At 49.8% G+C, this 18206-nt stretch overlaps 3 protein-coding genes across 3 annotated transcripts; 2 read left to right on the top strand and 1 right to left on the bottom strand.

Annotated features, from left to right (window-relative positions):
• Positions 1-25: 25 nt before the first annotated feature.
• On the top strand, positions 26-5177 carry RFNG (RFNG O-fucosylpeptide 3-beta-N-acetylglucosaminyltransferase). Its single transcript, XM_061479938.1, has 8 exons — positions 26-531; positions 1328-1376; positions 1883-1985; positions 2370-2523; positions 2880-2968; positions 3054-3219; positions 4599-4684; positions 4905-5177. The coding sequence occupies exons 1-8, from the start codon at positions 127-129 to the stop codon at positions 4969-4971; spliced, it is 1119 nt and encodes a 372-aa protein (XP_061335922.1). The 5' UTR covers positions 26-126; the 3' UTR covers positions 4972-5177.
• A 3129-nt stretch (positions 5178-8306) lies between these two features.
• Positions 8307-11693, top strand: DCXR (dicarbonyl and L-xylulose reductase). Its single transcript, XM_061479921.1, has 8 exons — positions 8307-8463; positions 8529-8626; positions 8769-8923; positions 10079-10121; positions 10425-10524; positions 10688-10752; positions 10846-10963; positions 11409-11693. The coding sequence occupies exons 1-8, from the start codon at positions 8406-8408 to the stop codon at positions 11510-11512; spliced, it is 741 nt and encodes a 246-aa protein (XP_061335905.1). The 5' UTR covers positions 8307-8405; the 3' UTR covers positions 11513-11693.
• On the bottom strand, positions 11684-17025 carry RAC3 (Rac family small GTPase 3). The gene is made up of 6 exons (XM_061479922.1): positions 16889-17025; positions 14635-14706; positions 14239-14356; positions 13565-13627; positions 12916-13075; positions 11684-12795 (listed from the first exon to the last, which is right to left on the bottom strand). The coding sequence occupies exons 1-6, from the start codon at positions 16921-16923 to the stop codon at positions 12665-12667; spliced, it is 579 nt and encodes a 192-aa protein (XP_061335906.1). The 5' UTR covers positions 16924-17025; the 3' UTR covers positions 11684-12664.
• Between the last annotated feature and the right edge of the window lie 1181 nt (positions 17026-18206).

The raw sequence follows: 18206 nt of genomic DNA, 5'->3' as shown, positions 1-18206 counted from the left end.
CCGAGCGCTGCTGGGGAGAGCGGGAGGCGCGGCCGGGCTCCCGGCGCCGGCCCGCCCGGACCCGACGCCTGCCTGCGGGGCCATGAGGCGGCCGCGCAGCGCGGCGCGGGCCCGCGGGGCTGCAGCATGAGCCCCTGCCTGGGGCTCCGCAAGGCCTGCTTCCTGCTGTCCGTTAGCGCTGCCGCCCTGCTCCTGCTCCTGTTGCCGCGGGGGCAGCCCCCCGGCGCGCCCCGCCGCCGCCCTCCGCCCGCCGCCGGGTCGAGCAGGCCCCCGCCGCAGCGGCCGGTCTCCGGAAGCAGCGCTGTGTCCGGCACGCGGACGAGCTCTCGCGGGGAGCCGGGGCACGGGGCTGGAGGCCTCGCCGGCAGCTCGCAGCTCGTGCGGAAGAGCCGCCCTGGGACCGCCGGGGGCTCGGGCAGAGAAAGCCTGGAGCTGAAGGACATCTTCATTGCCGTGAAGACCACGAGGAAGTACCACAAGAGTCGGCTGGACTTGCTGCTTCAGACCTGGATCTCCCAGGCCAGGGGACAGGTGAGCCGGGGCGAGCGGCCGGGGCCTCGCCCCGGGGCTTTCCCGGGCGGCAGCTGCGTTTTCTCCTTGTGCTTGTTGAAATCCTCTTTCCTAGGGAGACTGGGGAAGGTCTCAGCCTACCTCCAAAAGAGTTCATCGTTGTTTGAGGTAGTTACGTGCAAGCTGGGATCAGTGGTCCAAGCAGAAGCAGTTTGCTGACTTTTGTATGACTGGAAAATGCTACAGGATAGTGAAAGATCCTGAGTGCTGGCACATCTAAGTGGAAGTTTTGTCTAAGTAGTTCAGCGACTTAGGATTTCCATAGAATAATGTGGAATTTGTTCCCTTGTTTGGGAATTTCAGTCCATTCAAGCATGTTAATGTTTTGCCCAGCAGTTGGAACAAGACTGTTACCACCAGGACCTTTCCACCCTTTCTTTCCTTTCTTTTAGCTTGCTTAACACCTGAGGATGACTCTTAGCCAAAGAGAGGGCATGGAGTTGCAGAGGGAGGGAGGTATTACAAAAAAAATCAGTCATTCCTATATGGAAATGAGCTGTCTGTAGCCCTAGCTGAGGGAAGTAAAATCTTGGATGCTGAAATGAATTATTATTTTACTGAGACTCTTCTGTTTGCAGTGTAAAAGCTTATCAAATAAGGCAGGGGGTAGAGTTGCTGGGGTTCTCCCCACCCCATTTCCGATGGCTACTGTTAACTAACAAGAGAGAAACCTTCTGACTTCTTACTGCAGATGACCAAAGCTGGAACTAGTTTCTGAAATTCTTGAATACGGACAAACCATTTTTGTCTTCCACAGACATTTATATTCACAGACTGGGAGGATCGGGAGCTACGTCTGAAAGCAGGTAAGCTGTGTAGTGTAGGTGCATGCTGTCTGCTAGAGCTGAGTGTTGTCTCTGTCATACTTGCCCTAGAAGTTGTTCTTTCATGCTGTACAAGCAATTAGGGAAGTTAAGATAGAGAAAACTTCTCCTTTCACAGGAGAATATGCTGCTCCTTCTTACCACCTGGACAAGATGCCTGGAACTTCCTGAATACTGGGTTCCCCTTTGCACCCACTTCCTTCTTCTTAGTAATGTTAAGTCTATCTGTTTCAAAGTTATATTAGGTATTTCCTTTGCATACAGTCTCATGGCACTATTCACATACCCTGTACTCACATTTTTATGTTCTGTACAGCCCACATGCCATATGCATAACCCATAAGACCTGTCCTGCAGTTTACTCTCCATTTGTGCACCATATGCGCTTCAGATGTACTGTATTTGTGCCAAATGTGCCCTTCTTTTGTAGTCTTTTCTGGACTATGCATGCTTCTCAAACCTGAAAGAGCTGGTCTCTGATTTTCTAGGGGATCATATGATCAACACCAACTGTTCCGCTGTCCACACCCGGCAAGCTCTCTGCTGCAAGATGTCTGTGGAATATGATAAGTTCCTGGAATCTGGGCAAAAGTAGGTGAAACACATTGTTCTGATTGACTTTGTTTCTTCCAGTTCTGTATTCACAGGAAACTTTGAATAACCACCTCTGGTCCAGTAAGGAGTGCAGCATTAGCTAGAATGTAGTAATGAGCAGAGGGAAGAAGCACAGTATGAAGCCGTGTTTGTAAACCATCATTATCTGAAACATGGAAAAGACGATAATCTAAAGAGGGTTATTCATTTCAGCCTCTTTCCAGAATTAGAATCTGTGGGTGCTTTCATCTTGCAAAGTTTGTCATTCAAGACAATGGGAAATACTTTTCTGCTCCAAGCATGGAAGACTAAGACTCAGCTGTTAAACCTGTAACTCGTTTCTTTGCTCTGCGTAACTTTCTTATTTTGTTTTATTTGAAGATGGTTTTGCCATGTAGATGATGACAACTACGTGAACCCTCGGACTCTCCTGCGTCTCTTATCTGCCTTCTCACACAGCCAGGATGTCTACGTGGGACGACCAAGCCTGGACCATCCCATTGAAGCAGCTGATCATGTCCAAAGTGATGGATCAGTAAGCAAACTTTGCAGTTAGTCTGAAAGACATCCTGACCTTCTAAGCTTTTAAAACCTTGAGAGTTTGTAGGATTCCCTGATAAAAACAAGTTATATAATCTGTAAGCAACAAACCTGGTGGTTTTTCAGAGGTAGGGTCCTGGGTTAAATGAATCTTCAGTCTGACCTCCTGTGCGTATGTATAATAGGTTTGTTTCCTGGGTGGATGTCTGTTTCTCTTCCTTTACTCAGGTATGTTGATGAACTCCAACAGTATGTGATATCCAGTTGAACCTCAGGTTTCCTTCCCTGTTCAGCCAAATGGGAAAATCTGATCATCAGTAACTACTGTGTGTTTTTCTTATTGTTCTTCAGAAGACAACCGTGAAATTCTGGTTTGCCACAGGTGGAGCAGGATTCTGTATCAGCAGAGGTCTTGCTCTGAAGATGAGTCCCTGGGCCAGGTAAACACTGCTCCTAGCTGACCTCCATCAACATGTGTGTGTTAGGTTTTAAAGCATATTTCATCTCCTGTGCTCCTTCTCACAGCTTGGGTAATTTCATCAGTACTGCAGAAAGAGTGCGTCTTCCTGACGACTGCACTATTGGCTACATCATTGAAGGGCTGCTGGAGGTAAAGCTGCTGCATAGCCCATTGTTCCATTCCCATCTGGAAAATCTGCAAAGACTACAAGGCGAGTCTGTGCTGCAGCAGGTAGGGAAGCCTCATGTTTTGTTCTTATAATTACATCTCAATCTGATCACAAAGAGTACTCTCCATAAACTTAGCACTCTTCAGCAAAGAAGGATGTCTGCAGACTTGGTCTGTGCCCTGGGAGCTGTGTCCCATCCAGTTTGTTCAGTTAGGTAAAAAGCACACTTTCAGCTTAGCCAGTTAGGTCATACAGCAGTGCCCTCCTTTGGGGATATGTTCTGCTACATTGAGCCCTGATATGATGCTTCCATCTCATTCTAAACTCTGACTTTCCATGAGTCACAATAGGAGCAAGTGTAGAAGGGGGCAGTACTTAGTTTACTTACTATGAAAGAAAGTATTTGTGTCTTTGCCTAACAAAATCTCAGTCTTAATTCATGCTATTCAAAAAGACTAGTGTAGCAGCTGTATCAAGTACCTCTTCAACAGCTAAGACATAGTTAAATGTCTGATCATTTTTAAGAATAATTTGTCTGAATCTCAAGAAACAGAATCAATGTTTCTAGGAAAAAAAACAAGTATTTTTAATTGCTTGGATACCTTTTTACTCATGGGCAGTAGATGGAGCTGTAAGGCTATTCAGAGGTTTTGCCTTTTGCTGTTTGGCACCATAAACAAAAGGGAGTGTGGTTTTGCCCCTGCAAACTGCTTGGCTACATTTTCCTGGCAATTGTATTAGGCAGCAGAAGCGTACACCTAGGGCCAAATTCCAGCAGCATGTAATCTCCTTCACACTAGTGAATTTAACTGTAGGCTGAATACAGCGTTGCATTGATGATCATTGTTTCCCTGAAGCTGTAACAGCTGACCCAAAATCCAGAAAATTTGCAATCAGAAAGAAACTGTGAGTCATCGTGTACCTGGCACCTGAAGATTTCTTAATGCAGGGCTTCTGTGGTAGAATAGCACCAAATTGGAGTTTGAGTTATAAATGTTGCTGCCAGGTTTGTCACATGGGAGTCCTTTGCATGCCATTTAACAGCCAAACGTTTCTATTTTCCCTCTGTGCTAAGACACTACTATTGCAGATTTCAGGCAATGGCCAGTGAGGATGAACATATATTATTTGGTGAAGATACAGGTATTAGTGGAATTAATGCCCTTAGAAAGCTGCTTATAACTCATCCTTCAGAGCAATGCAACTTTCAGCTCCTTCGTTTATTCTTCCACGTTGCCTTTAAGTGAGCTGTGGTCCATTTGATAGCTACTGTTCAGTGCCAGTATTGCTTATATTAAAACTAAACACTGTTTTTCAGATGTAATCCACAGTTCAGATTAGACAGGATCCTTGTCTTTCCTTATACCTCATGAATAATCCTACTGTCCCCACTGTTCTCTGCATTAGTGTTAAAATCTTGAAATTTTATTTACTTTTACAGGTAACCCTAAGTTACGGAGACCCTGAGAACAAACACAATGTTGTGAGTGTGGGAGGAGTGTTTGGCCTTCAGCAAGATCCAACACGGTGAGTGTCCACTTCCAAAACAAATTCTCCCTACCTTGTTCATGTTTATCAACTGTAAGATGTTCAGACCCACTTCTGGGGTTATTTTCTCAGGTCAGCTCTCATTACTGTGCCAAAGGCAGATAGACCCACTCTCTCTGCTCAGACTGCTACACATTCAATACTAGTATGCTCCCTGTATGGAGAATTCCAATCTAATTTTTTTCCCCTCTCTTCATAGATTCAAATCTGTCCATTGTCTGCTCTATCCTGACACTATTTGGTGCCCTGCTAAGAAGATGTCGTAATTCTTGTCCAGTCATTGACACCTGTATCTTACCTAGTTTGCATAAGATGGGAGTTGTGGTGGACTTTCTGTGGTGGTTTTTCTTCTTCTGGAAGACAACCAGAGGTATCTACAAAGGAGGTAGACAGACTGTTTACAAAAGCAGCTGTTCAGCTGCAGCCTGGGACATTCCAAGAAGAATCCTTGTTCTTCTGTGTAGCGGCTCTTTGCATATGTGTTCGAGTCACTTCACACTTTCATCTGATGCCATGTGAATCTGTGCTTGGACACACGCTAGGCAAATGCAGTACTTGCAGTGTTAGCATTCTTACTGCTGCTAGGGGCTTTTAGAGGCCACTGTCTTGAAGCTGGAGTGCTATAGCAGACTGTAGTCCCCATGGTGACAAGAGGGGAAGTTTTCACTCATCTTTCTTGGGAACAGAATTATTTAAGAGCTTCTATGGCCTGACATATTAAAACTGCAACTGTGGGCCAGAACAGGGTCTGTAAACACCAGAAATCCTGGAATCACTAGGGTAAAAAAGGCTGAAAGCTTTAGTCATGGGAAAACTCATGTAAGAGTAAGCTTACTCAGGACTGGATAAGAGTTGCTTGCATGCATGTTCTCCCCTGTAGTCCATGTGTACCTCCCATGGAGGTGATTGTCAGACTTGTCTCTCTTACCAGCTGAATTGCAGTGGTTGTTGATTATGATGGTGGTCTGTCAGATCCAAGCCTATTCCCTTGATGTTTGATCCTGAAGAAGTATTTGCCAGACTACATGGTAATCATCTCTCCTGTGTTGCCCACAGCAGGTGGTATGAGCTAGAGCATGATCGCTGGCTGAGGAAACACCTTGTTTCTGATGCTGTGCAGTGTCTTTTGCTGTCTGTGAGGGAGGGGGGATGCTCAATAGCAGTTAATGCCCTAAGGAAGTTTTTGATGGTATCATTTGAGGACCTTTAATTGTATGACTGTGATTACTCCAGTTTGTTCAGATAATCTGTTGATTACCCTAAGGTCTAGATCAGTGTTTATTAAATGTTTCAATAAACAGTTCATGCTGTCCCTAACAGGAGACTGTACAAGCACAAAGGCGGAAGTTCAGTGCTGCTGCTTTTTAAATTAAGTAACCTTTGTTTAGAAAGTGGAAGAAATGGAGCTACATTTGTTCCTTTGCTGTTAGCCCAAACTTTGGCCATGTCAATCATACCTGACATGAAGAACGATATAAAAAATGATTCTGCAAAACCTCTGTTTATTCTCACAAACTCCTCAGAAAATACTTGCTAGATTAGTGCTAGAGTCCGGGGCTGAGTTAACGGGTGAATAATAGAATGGCATTGTGCAAACTGGAATTGTGGTTCTGGGCTAGAATGTGGACCTAGCAACAGTTCCAGATTTCTGAACAGCTGAAAAGTGGTGTCATGCAGGCAGAGGCCTGCAGGGGATCCAAGTATGAAACTGAGCAGTGGTGGCAGTGCCCTGCCACACACTGCTCCCCACACTCTTGTTTTTAACAGAAACTTGTCAGTGCCTGCCTGGGTACAGTGTCCTCTCTGCATGATTTTAGTTAATTCCACTGAGGAGCAAACAAGATGATGCTACTTGCTCCAGTCCTGCAGCTCATGCTTAAATTTCTCCTTCATGTCGACTAAGGTGACCATGAGGTATTGGAGTAAGAATGCTGCAGGGAATTGGCTCCAAGTCCAGCTTAGCACAGTGGCTGTTCCAGAACAGTTACACCTGTAACTCTAACAGCCTGTTCAGAGGAGGACTTGTGGAATTCCAGGCTGTGGAATGTTCTACCTCTTTATTAGGTCTTCTGCTCACTAGAACTGAGGTGTCCTGTGGTTTTAATGATTTGTCGTTAATGGCTCTGGAGATTCCTGGTATCTGCAGAAACTTTTTTTTTTTTCTTTTCCTAAGCCTTGTTTTCAACAATGTTTCAATAATGTTTTCAACAATTCTGGTTTTCAGTCTCCTGTAGCAGAAAGCCATGAAACTTCATGAGTTCTTGATAAGGTTTTGCCTTCAAACACTGATTCTGCACTCTTCTGTTGGAGCCTTTCTTTCTCTTCCCCTGACAACAGCTCTTGTAAGGTATCACAGCCAGCACGGACTGAGTCATGATTGTGGCAAACTTGAGTTCAAAAATAACTATATGTGGATGGCAGCAAAACTGAGTAGTACAAGTTGAAAACTGTAGTCACTGGTCACCCTGACATACCTAGTTTAAAGAGCTGCCATACTCTAAGCTGGTAGGGTGTTTCTTAAACAGAGAAATGACCACGTTCTCCTGCATGGCAATACAGAACTGTTCAATCTGTCAGACTTCTAAGGTTTCTTGTGTTGACAATGCCTTAGGCTGTGTGGATACATTTGGATGCAGCTTTTTAATCAAACTACTGTCTCATACATAAAGTGATTCTGCAAAATAAATATTTAAATATGTCAAAGCCTGGTTTGTAATATTTCTTTACATATTCTCTATTCCAAAAGAGGACCATAAGCCTGCAATCCAGAAAGCGACATCCTCCTACCAGGCTCTTGTAATGCCAAATGGCTAAAAATCGTGTGAGTTACATGACTTGGATGTGCACAGGAACAGACACGGATGAGAAGAATCCTGGCACAATCTAATGATTAACAGAGTAAAGTAAAAGAATTTAAAGAAGAACTAAGTTAATTGTTGTAAACTTGTCTCTTGCACTTTCCTATTCTGTTTCTGCACTTACTAAATATGCTGCAGGAGCTCTTAAATTTAAGAGTCCTCAGCAATGATTGGATTGGGTAGTATTACTGCTTCTCTGCAGTTACACAATGCCAGCTCTGTACATCAGGCAGTGCAACTGCCATGCTATCACTGGAAATAAACCGTGGTGTAGTAGCTTATCTGTGACCTCTTGGCTAGTTCTAGCCTGTTTGTCTGTTGTACCTTCTAGTACGTTGCTGTTGTCACACAGGTGCTGCATGCAAAGTGCTGCATGCCCAGATCCTCGGGCCCACAGAGCCAGAGTACTTGGAGCTGATTTTCTAGGCAGTGACTATTAGGTGAGGGCTGCAGCTCGAAGTGGGCAGAGTAGTCCTGGGTCTTTTCATCCTCTGGTGAAACAGCCCGTTTTCCTGCGGTATCTCGGTGACACTTCAATGGGAACCAGAGCCTAGAGGACCGACCTCTGCACCCCCATCTCCTGCTGGGCGGGCCCAGGAACGGCTTCTTCCTGCGTCCTCCGGGAGCTGCCGCAGGGCGGGTCCGCGCTCTGCCCCTCCCAGGACGCGGAGCAGAGCCCGGCGCTCCCGCTCCTCCCCGTCCGGGCAAGCCTGGCCCGTGCGGGGCAGGCCCCGCTGCCGCCCGGCCCTATCAGACTCCTTCGCTCTCGGGCCCCGCCCGGCCTCGGCACCGCCTCGGGCTGGCGGGCCCGCCCCGGCCGCAGTCCGCTCTCGTTCCGCAGCATGGAGGCGCCGCTCGGCTTCCGCGGGCGCCGGGCGCTGGTGACTGGAGCTGGGAAAGGTGATGGGGGGCCGGGGCCGGGGCCGGGGCCGGCGGAAGCTCGGGCTGACGCCGTCTCCCCGCAGGGATCGGGCGCGCCGTGGCCGTGGCGCTGAGCAAAGCCGGGGCCCGCGTGACCGCGCTGAGCCGCACAGCGGCGGACCTGGAGAGCCTCGGCCAGGAGGTACCGACCGCCCCCCCGCCTCGGGACCTCCCGGGACCCCTCCAGGGCCGCGCCTTCCCCGCCCGCTGTAACCTGGCTGGGCCCCGCCGCGCCTCCCGCTCCCCTGGGGCCGCCCGACTCACGGGGGCCGCCCTCGCCGCAGTGCCCGGGCATCGAGCCCCTGTGCCTGGACCTCGCCGACTGGGACGCCACGGAGGCGGCGGTGGGCGCGGCAGGGCCCTTCGAGCTGCTGGTGAACAACGCGGCCGTGGCGGTGCTGCAGCCCTTCCTGGAGGTGACGCGGGAGGCCCTGCAGCGGTGAGTGCCACGGGGTCAAGCTGCCCGGCGGCCGCTGCCCCCGCCTGTGCTGAGGGGACGCTGCCGGCCGAGCCTCAGCCGAGCCCGGGCGCCAGAATATGGCAACACTGTCCAGAAACGGGTGTCTCCTAGAAAGGAAGCAGCTGTGCAATGGCACCAGACACGCACGCGTTTAAAAATGCTAGCGTTCCCCTACTTGATGAAGCTGTCTGGTTGCTACTGCTTGTGTCTGTTTACTGTATTTCGCACTTCTCAAAATCACCTTGCTCCCCATAAGCATTAAAAGGAAACCAAGTAAAGCACTGCCTAGTCCAGCTACTGAATAGCCAGAGCCTGTACTTTGACCTCATAGAAGGTGGTGTGCGCACACCAGCCAGCCTGTGCGGGACACAGGAGCACCTTTTGCTGTTAATCGAGCTCAGAGCTTCCAGTCTAGCTGCAACCCAACCTCTGCTAAATCGAAAGGCACTTGTTTTTAATTCAGATATAAAGAAGACAGAGCCAGGTAACGGAGTATAGAATTGCTATGGTGGGAAATTAAATTTGCTTGCTGCAATAACATGATACCTGTTTCTCAAAAGATCCATAGTTCCAATCAGGGGGCTAAGCTTTAGGATACAGGATGTGGCGAGTCTGCTTCCTTCTAAGAAGATGGGTCGTGCTTTGTCCCTGTGTTAAGAATTGCTTTTGCAGGTCTATAATCAAGGATCCATTTGTGACTAGACTATAAAACGTATGAATTCCACTGACTGTTCTGCAGAACTAGCAGGTAAAAACCTGACCAAGGAAGGCCTGTGTGACCCATCCTACAGATTTGCTGTTTTACTGCCATATGAAGGGTTTGATTGACCTAGGAAGAATCACTGGCTGAGGACCAGGGCTCACAGTTTAAACTTCAATAGAGGACCTACATCAGGCTGCTCAAGACCAGAGTCCTGCTGGACTAGTTCACCTCCTGCTGCATCCGGTGAACGCTTTGCTGCTGGGAGCGCACCCTTTCTTGCTGGCCACTCAGCTGCCATTCTTGCCCCTGTTCTAGAGTACCACCAGCATTTCCAGGACAGCAGCAGCAGCGCTTAGTCTCTGCTGCCTCCCAAAACAACTCCTCTCTGACCTGCAACCACTCTGCAACTTTTCAATTTGATTTATTTGTAGGTCTTTTGATGTGAATCTTCAGGCTGTGCTTCATGTTTCCCAGGTGAGAAAGAATTGTCACCACAGGTGTTTCCATGAATAGCAGTGACTAAGCTGTTCTACATAGTGGGGATAAGTGTCCTCTGTGGGGACTAAAGGGACTCTAACCCAAAGTTAACCCGACAATTTGCCCTTTGTTCTCACTTAGACTCTCTTTTGTAAGTGGAAGGCAGGGAGGACTTACTTCCTCTAGATGTTTTTGCTCTTTTGGCTACCATAATAGCCAGCAAGATTCCTCCTGAATGAAATAATGATTTCTCCTGTTATGATTCTGGCATCTCTCTTTGTTTTCTCCTCCTGCTTCCAGATTGTGGCTCGGCAGATGATTGCACAGGGGGTGGCAGGTGCTATTGTGAACGTCTCGAGCCAGGCGTCTCGGCGTGCTCTGCAGGATCATGCTGTGTACTGTACGTACGTGTGGTTTAGCAGCACCCCTCATATTTCTGACTGAGCTGGAGCCCCACAGCCACCAAGCTGCTGGCTGCCAGCTCTGGGTGGTGAAATAGTTATGTGTGTTTCAGACCAAGCGCTATGCGCTTAAATGCCTTGTGTTCTTCCCTTCTCTTGAAGGTTCCACAAAAAGTGCTTTGGATATGCTGAGCAAGGTAATGGCAATGGAACTAGGACCCCACAAGGTAGGATTCTTTCTGAGACAAAGAAAAGTGTGAAAGCTGAACCTGAGCACTTCAGAGCAGCCTGGTTAGATTGTTGCTCTTGCTTGATCCCAGATTCGAGTTAACACCGTGAACCCCACAGTGGTTATGACTGACATGGGGAGAATTAATTGGAGCGACCCTCAGAAATCTGCTGCCATGATTAATCGAATTCCACTGGGAAAGTTTGCAGGTCAGTGGTATAATTTGTTGTATCCAAGCCTTCCCTTTAACTGACATCACAGCCATAAGCAACTTGCTGCTTCTGTGGGAAAAGCTGCAGGTTTGCTGAATGGCTGCAGCTGAATTCCTGAAGCATTTGATGAGGACAGGATGAGAATCAACCTTATCTCCTCTCCTCTACAGCCCTCTTACGTTAGGAGAAGTGAAATGCACACTATGACTGGGAGGGGAGCATAAGTACTTGCTTTGAACTATGTATCACTTGATCACAACAAGGACTTTTTGATGTCCAGCTCTCAGCCACACTGCCCTGCATGCTGTGTCAAGCACAGGTTGGAGGTGGAGATATTTGCCTGCTCCCATTACAGCTAGAGGCCAAAGCATACTTTTTGGGATGTTTGTTTCTCTAGTACAATTTGAGGGGTGCATCAGATGTTCTCTCTCTTTGATTCCAGAGGTGGATGATGTAGTAAACAGCATTCTCTTCCTGCTGAGTGACAAGAGCGCTATGACAACTGGCAGCTCACTGATGGTTGATGGGGGATTTCTTGTCTCCTAAGATGACACCTGCATTTCACACCCGGCCTTAATTTCCATACTAGTACTTCATAGATGTAAACTGCATAGGAAACAATGACACAGACCCAGTCTTGCTGGAGAAGGCTGGAAGCTTTATGAGAAGTGTGGCAGAAAGCTACCTTTAGAAGATGGCTATATAATAAAGCTCACGTACACCGTCATGGAGAATGTTTATTGCACCAAATAAGGTTTTATCTTGTCACTCTACATGATGATTAGAAATTGGACCTTTCTTCCAACCCTATTCCCCCAAAACACCCCTTGAGAAGCTCTCCCTATTCCATCCAACTCCATAGAGCTGGCCTGCACTTTCAGTGGGAAGGGAAAGAAGAAGCTAGCAGACTCCTCATTGCTTCCTTTGTTGTCTTTAGTAGAAAAAAAACAAAACAGAGGCAACAACCACAGCCCTGCTCTGCAGAGACTGGATTAAGAGGGGGGGAGGCCCTGCTAAAGCCTGATGGGGGGGGGAGCAGCACCATGCTCTCCTAGTGTGTGCACACACAAAAAGGCAAGTACATCGATTGCACAGAGCTTTCATTCAGTGAGTTTAGCTAGTACCCAATAAAGCACCTAATGGTTAGTTCTTCATATCTCATTTACTTCGACTCCCTCCTAGGCTGGTTGTGATTTCTTTAACAGTCTCAGGCACATATCTGCTAGAGCACCTATTTGTTACCTGCTAGATACAGCAGGCTGGGCTAAGAGAGACCTTACCCCTCTCCCAGCTGCTCTTATCACACAGCACCATCATATCAGCTTCCTCCCCGCTCCCACAAGGATCTTCACCACCTGTTTCACCTGCAGGTTGTAGCCAGGCGTTTCCAAGACAGGATGGATGTCTCAGCCCTTTTAGCTTGGGGGTTCAGGAGAGCCAAAACAGCCTATTGCCCCAAGAAGCTACTTTGCCTTCCCCACTGTTCCTCCCCTGGGGGCTGTACAGCCCCAGCGAGTCTCCGGCCCCCGCTGCCCCTTCACATCAACACTGACGTTAAATCAAAGAGACATTTAAAAAACACTGACTTCGTACATGATGAAGGGCCCTACACATCCCAGCCCCCTCCAGAAACACCCAGCTAATATGCAATCTGTCAGAGGACAGCAACATGCTGAGCCAGTGCCTCCGCCACAGCCCTCAGAACACAGTACACTTTTTGCCAGGCTTCTTCACAGGCGGTGGGCAGAGCACAGCCCGGATGGCTTCATCGAACACTGTCTTCAAGCCCCGCTGTGTCAGGGCAGAGCATTCCAGGTACTTTACTGACCCTAGGGGGAAGAACAAGAGCTGCAGCTCAGCCACTCCAGTCCAACCAGGACATACTGTCCCTCAGACACTCCAAAGGAAAAGCTCAATGCCACAAAGATCTGCCAGCGTGTAAGACTCACCAATCTCCCGAGCCATGGCCAAACCTTGGGGGTAGGTGATGGGGGCCAGTTTCTTATCACGTAACCTTTCAATGGTGTCTTTATCATCCCTCAAGTCCAGCTTGGTGCCCACCAGGATGATAGGTGTATTTGGGCAATGGTGTCGCACCTCAGGGTACCACTGAAACAAGAGAGGCATGGTAAGAAAAGTAGCTGTAGTGGTAGCTGCAACAATGTGGATGCATTTATGATTAGGAATGAGGTTTTTACTACTATCTGACACAGTGGCAACACCTGAACAGGATACTTGGATACTTCTGCCTACAGTTCTGAGCTCTACAGGAAGAGACTGGTGTAGATGTAATTATGAAGGCACTGAGACATGGCACCATGACAGACACTGCCAGTCAACTCTGCACAGAGTTCTTCCCCTAACTGTATTTTAGCTTCCAGGACATCCTGCATCTTCTTTAAGACGCAGATTCAAAAAGGCTAAAAATTAGCCAAAGAAGTAATGAAGAAGAGGTAGACCTCTCTTAAAGCCTGCAGACTCTGACCTTTCTTTATCAAAACACAACTGCTAGAAATTTTGGGCTGGTATGTGTGGAGGGGCAGGGGATTCCACTGATCCTTCCCTTCCCCTGTTTCACCCAGAAGTGCAATACTTTACCTTGGCTCTGACATTCTCAAAGGAGGCTGGACTCACAAGGGAGAAGCAGATCAAGAAAACATCCTGTGTGGAAACAAGACGGTCAGCCATGTAGAAAGAAACAGCTAAAGATTATGGAGGGAGAATGGACAGAAAGCCCAATAGATGACAACCTCCTCCCGTAAGCAAGGATTGTGGCTATAAGAAATTCTTCCCCATTAAGGGTGATAAACTATTGAGAGAGGAAGAGAATGGACTTTTGAGTGTATGATTTCATCTTCTTTCACAATATTGGGCCTTGCATGTTAAGCACCCATGGCCACAAATACCTTAACACTGCTACAGGCCTCACCCCTGGCAGGGGAGCCAGGGAAACACAAGTGACCTGTGGCCCAACAGTTACCTGTGCCACTAAGAAAATAGGAGTATGGCTTGATGCACAGCAGCCCCACACCATTCCTTTCACATGAGCCTCCCTATGGCATGCATAACTTCAAATACCATCACGAAGCAAGGACTAGAATATGACAATCTCTTAGGAGAAATTCAGCTATGATACTCCTTAAACAACCAGAATGATGGCTGCAGCTGCAGGAATGTAGACTTTCCTCAAAGGAAAAAAGCCTGGCTGTTCTTGGGAACCTCCCTGACTCCAAGAGGGAGCAGTTAAAAGCCAGTCCAAGCTCAGCACTCACCGTCTGTGGATAGGAAAGAGGCCTCAGTCGGTCATAATCCTCTTGCCCTGCTGTATCCCAGAGGCCCAGATTCACTGGTTTTCCATCTACCATGACATTGGCAGAATAGTTATCAAACCTGCCAAGGAAGAGTCCCCATCAGTGACAGTCTGGTTGTCACTCACACATCTCCTTATGTAAAATCCAAGGGGGCAGTGAATCAGGAGAGGACACTGCAGCACAGTTGCAGTGGGGCTTGTCTGCCTTCCTCACATACACAGCCATCCCACCAGCACCCTCCTTGTGCTAGAAGTTCACAATCTGATTTGGGACAGCCTCCTCCCACCTACAAAACCAACTTCTACACACCCCTGCATGCAGAGCAGAAACCAACTGAAGCCCAAGGCCATTACTCACACAGTAGGGATGTATTCCCCAGGAAAGGCATTTGTGGTGTAACTGATCAGTAAGCAGGTCTTCCCTACAGCTCTGCAGGGGGCAAGAGTGACAAGCATTAAGAAGGGCACAGCAGGAAGCCCTATGGCAGCAAAACTCATCTTCCCCCACCCAAAAAGAGGTTAAGTACGTAAAAAGTTACTGAGAAAATAAAGTTACCATGTAAGAAAGCAAAGCTCTAACAGTCTGGAGCTGTCAGGGACTAGGCCTAAACTTGAACTGTGCACCTTGCCTGGGCCTGGCGCTCTCTCCCTCTTTTTCCCACCAGCCTCAGAACACCAAGCAAAAGTTGCTCCAAGAAGCAAAAGAGAGGGAATAAATTAGGGTTCTGTGCTAAGCTCAACACATGCATAATAATCTATCAAAATGAGCAAACAGTGAGGTGAAAAAACATGTGCCACCACAATTATTCAAGCTCCTCAGATATAGGAATTCTATGACAATAAATACAAGGGGAAAAATAAGTATCCGTAAACAAAACAGGCTTTAAAATTGACCACTGTCAGTTTGGAAAGAGATCAGTGTAGATCATTGCAAATACTAGCACAGGGCTTTGCTGAAGGCTGGTGGGATTGATAAACACATGAGCTTTCCTTAGCCCTGTAGCATCAGGGAAAAGCTTAGTTACAGGAACAGAGGAGTCCCATGAGCATAAACAACCTTCTTATAACTGTGAAAGCTGTGAAGTGAGGACAACCTTCCAGAGAAACAGATCATAGTGCCAGTGACAGGGAATGCTGTCTCTTCAGTGGCCAAGTGAAGCTGAACAGCCAGCAGAGGTGGGTATCCTCTACCCAGCTCTGTAACTGGAGTGGCATAAGGAAAGAATCCAGGAGTAAGCGAGACCCCAGGGAACCCCACAGTCCCACACCAGGATGACACAAAGCACAGCAAGAACCATCACAGCAATCCACCCAGCCTTTCCCTGGGACCAGGTCCCATCTCTTTGAGAACAGGGAGGTTGCATAAGGAGACACTGCACTGACTTCCCTCCTGAACCCTGACCTCTCTCCCAGCAGTCAGGAAAGGCACACGACTCATAAACCCCACATATACCCGTGACTGAAGAGTTTTGCTGAGTTAATTTAGTGTCTGCCCTGTCAACGTGCCCTTAAAGCAAAACTCTGGACTGCAAGCTTTCAGCTGAAGTCCACTTCCACCACGCTGTGCTGCTGCTCTCCCCTCCACAAGGCTGTGCTGTTTTGCCCGGTGGCTCTTTCTCCTGACCCCCTCCTTTTGCCCTGCAGACTAGAACCCGACAGGATCAGCTCAAGGTGAGGGGGTGACATGCATGGTAAGGTAGAAAGACCAGTCCCTGCCTAAGACCAGTTCCCATTTAGCTCTCCATATCTCAGCTCTGTGCTTGGCGTGGTGATCATAAAAGCAAACAGGAATTATGAGGAAAAATAGGCAGGACAAAGTAAGAAAAGTTACGGAGCAGCATAAATCTATTGTGCGCCTGCAGCTTGCATATAGGTGTGTTCTCAAAAAAAGGCATATAAGAAAAGCCTGAAGAGCAAGAAGGATGATGTGAGGCACATGGTGAAATCAGAAACAGCGTCGTATTTCACCTTAAAACACAAGCAACAAAAGGAGGTAAGAGAGAAACCTCCGAACATCAACATTTTTAGTGAGGACTTTGCGATGAATCAAGTTTGCCCGACGAAAAAGGCGAAATGACGGCTGCAAGCAGATTTAAGCCCCACGGAAAGGTGTCTGTGCTCCAGGCCAACCGCGAGCCCTGAGGCTCAGCAGCGCCTGGGGACGAAGGCCCATGTTTATGAACTGAGCAGGGAGCGGGACGCGCGGGGAAGGACAGCAGCGGCCGCCGCGGCAGCAAGGCCCCAGTCTCCCTTCCGCTCGGCCTCGGCTCACCGCTCCGACACCCGCGGCTGCCGGTGGGCGAGCGCGGCGCAGGGCCGCAGGAACCGCCTGCAGCGCTGCTCCCCAGGTGAGGAGCTACGGCGGGGCCAGGCGGCCGCGGACTGGCTGGTGCAGCCCCGCCGGGCAGCGGGCCGGGCCTCGCCGCCGAGCACCGCGCCGGGCCTCGCCGCCGCGCCTCCCGCTGGCGGAGCCGGCTCCCCCGTGCCGCGGGGCGGAGCCGCGCCGGGTCCTCCCTCCCTCCCTCCCTCCCTCCCTCCCTCTCGGGCCGCCAGGCCCGGGCCCGCTTTGTGCGGGGCTGCGGAGGGTCGAGGCGCGGCCGCCGCGCACTCACCCGTCGCCCACCACCACACACTTGATCGCCTGCATCTGCCCGCGATGGCGGCGCCGCCGCGACTCCGCCGCAGTGACAGCCCGCGCGTGCGGGGCGGGGCCGAGCGAACCGAGCCCAGCCGAGCCTGCCCGAGCCCGCCCGAGCCTGCCCGAGCCCGCCCGAGCCCTGCGCCGGGGGCGGCGCCTCCCGCGGGCGGAAGGCGGAGCTCAGGCGGCGCTCGGGGCCCGCCGGGGGCGGAGCAGCCGCAGGAGCGAACGCGCGTGACCCGGGCTGCCCGCGCCCGTCCCGCCGGCGCGCCCTGTGCTGCCCGTCACCTGCGGGCCTGCAGCGCTGCCCGGGCCCCGCAGACCTCCCCGCGCCGGCTCCCTCCCTCCTTGGGAGCCGCTTCCGGGCTCCTACCTCGGGTCAGGGTCAGAACCAGAACCTGAAGCCACACGTGGCCTATCCCCCTGCAACAGCCCTTCAGCCCCCCGCCGGGCTAGCAGGTTCATCACGGTGACACAGCAGAAGGGTCCTCCCCCGTCAGCCAAACATCAGCTCGCCCCTGTCCGGCGTTACAGCAAAATGCAAAAGCTCTTTATTAAAAACAAAACAAAAAAAGCCCACCAAAAAACCACAAAACCCAGTAAGAAAAATCATACAAACGAACCGGTCCACACAGAGCTTCACCCTCCCACTGCCTCTCAAAACACAGACGGCAAGTTCATTTCTCCCACCACTGACTCACTAGAGAAACAAAGAGAAGACTCTCACACTGCTACTTTGAGAGAGGTCTCCACTTCGTCTGATTCAGGTCCTCGCCCCCCTCCCCTTTCTCCACACCACATGAGGACACATTGACAGGAAAAGGAAGCACCTTCTCCCAGTTGAGCTCTGAGACAAGCAACGCCCCAGTGAATTGGAAGCATCTGCAGGGCAAGGCAGAGAGAACAGGTCTCAGTTCTGGGATCCCAGGAAGCCAGCAGGACAGTTTTGGTATTTGCCATAGTGGAATGAAATCCCTGATGCATTTTGGCTGTGAGGCCTCCAGCTCACAGCAAGGAAGCACAGATGCTGGCCCTGACCGGCCCACCAGGACAGGCCAAAGCCCAGCTGCCCAGTAAGGATATGGCCAGCCACTGCACAGTAGCCCCCCTCTGCACAGCTGGTTGCGTACAGTGAATACCTTCTGTGCTCCACTACCACCAGAGCCATGAGGGGTGGGGTAAAAGGGCCAACATGAACCCTGCCAGCCACTATGCATGTGGGCAAGAACTGGTGCGTCAGCAGCTTTGGGACCCCATGAGCATTTACAGTTCCACTTTCAGGGAACTGTAAA

Source organism: Pezoporus flaviventris, unplaced genomic scaffold (assembly GCF_033815535.1).
Source record: "Pezoporus flaviventris isolate CSIRO_AGI_PZ_B2104156 unplaced genomic scaffold, CSIRO_AGI_Pfla_v1 ptg000158l, whole genome shotgun sequence".
In the NCBI taxonomy this organism is placed as follows: domain Eukaryota; kingdom Metazoa; phylum Chordata; class Aves; order Psittaciformes; family Psittacidae; genus Pezoporus; species Pezoporus flaviventris.
Note: the sequence above shows the minus strand (reverse complement) of the source record. Positions and strands in the feature narration are given on the sequence as shown.

Bases quoted from the DNA above. Each gene is read 5' to 3' on its own strand.
- DCXR (XM_061479921.1), top strand. From the start codon at position 8,406: ATGGAGGCGCCGCTCGGCTTCCGCGGGCGCCGGGCGCTGGTGACTGGA. The intron at 8,627-8,768 runs GTACCGACCGCC...CCCTCGCCGCAG, and splicing joins TGGAGAGCCTCGGCCAGGAG to TGCCCGGGCATCGAGCCCCT. The intron at 8,924-10,078 runs GTGAGTGCCACG...ATTTATTTGTAG, and splicing joins ACGCGGGAGGCCCTGCAGCG to GTCTTTTGATGTGAATCTTC.
- RFNG (XM_061479938.1), top strand. From the start codon at position 127: ATGAGCCCCTGCCTGGGGCTCCGCAAGGCCTGCTTCCTGCTGTCCGTT. The intron at 532-1,327 runs GTGAGCCGGGGC...TGTCTTCCACAG, and splicing joins TCTCCCAGGCCAGGGGACAG to ACATTTATATTCACAGACTG. The intron at 3,220-4,598 runs GTAGGGAAGCCT...TTACTTTTACAG, and splicing joins GCGAGTCTGTGCTGCAGCAG to GTAACCCTAAGTTACGGAGA.
- RAC3 (XM_061479922.1), bottom strand. From the start codon at position 16,923: ATGCAGGCGATCAAGTGTGTGGTGGTGGGCGACGG. The intron at 13,076-13,564 runs GTAAAGTATTGC...CTCTTGTTTCAG, and splicing joins TTGAGAATGTCAGAGCCAAG to TGGTACCCTGAGGTGCGACA. The intron at 12,796-12,915 runs GTGAGTCTTACA...TCTTCCCCCTAG, and splicing joins GGCCATGGCTCGGGAGATTG to GGTCAGTAAAGTACCTGGAA.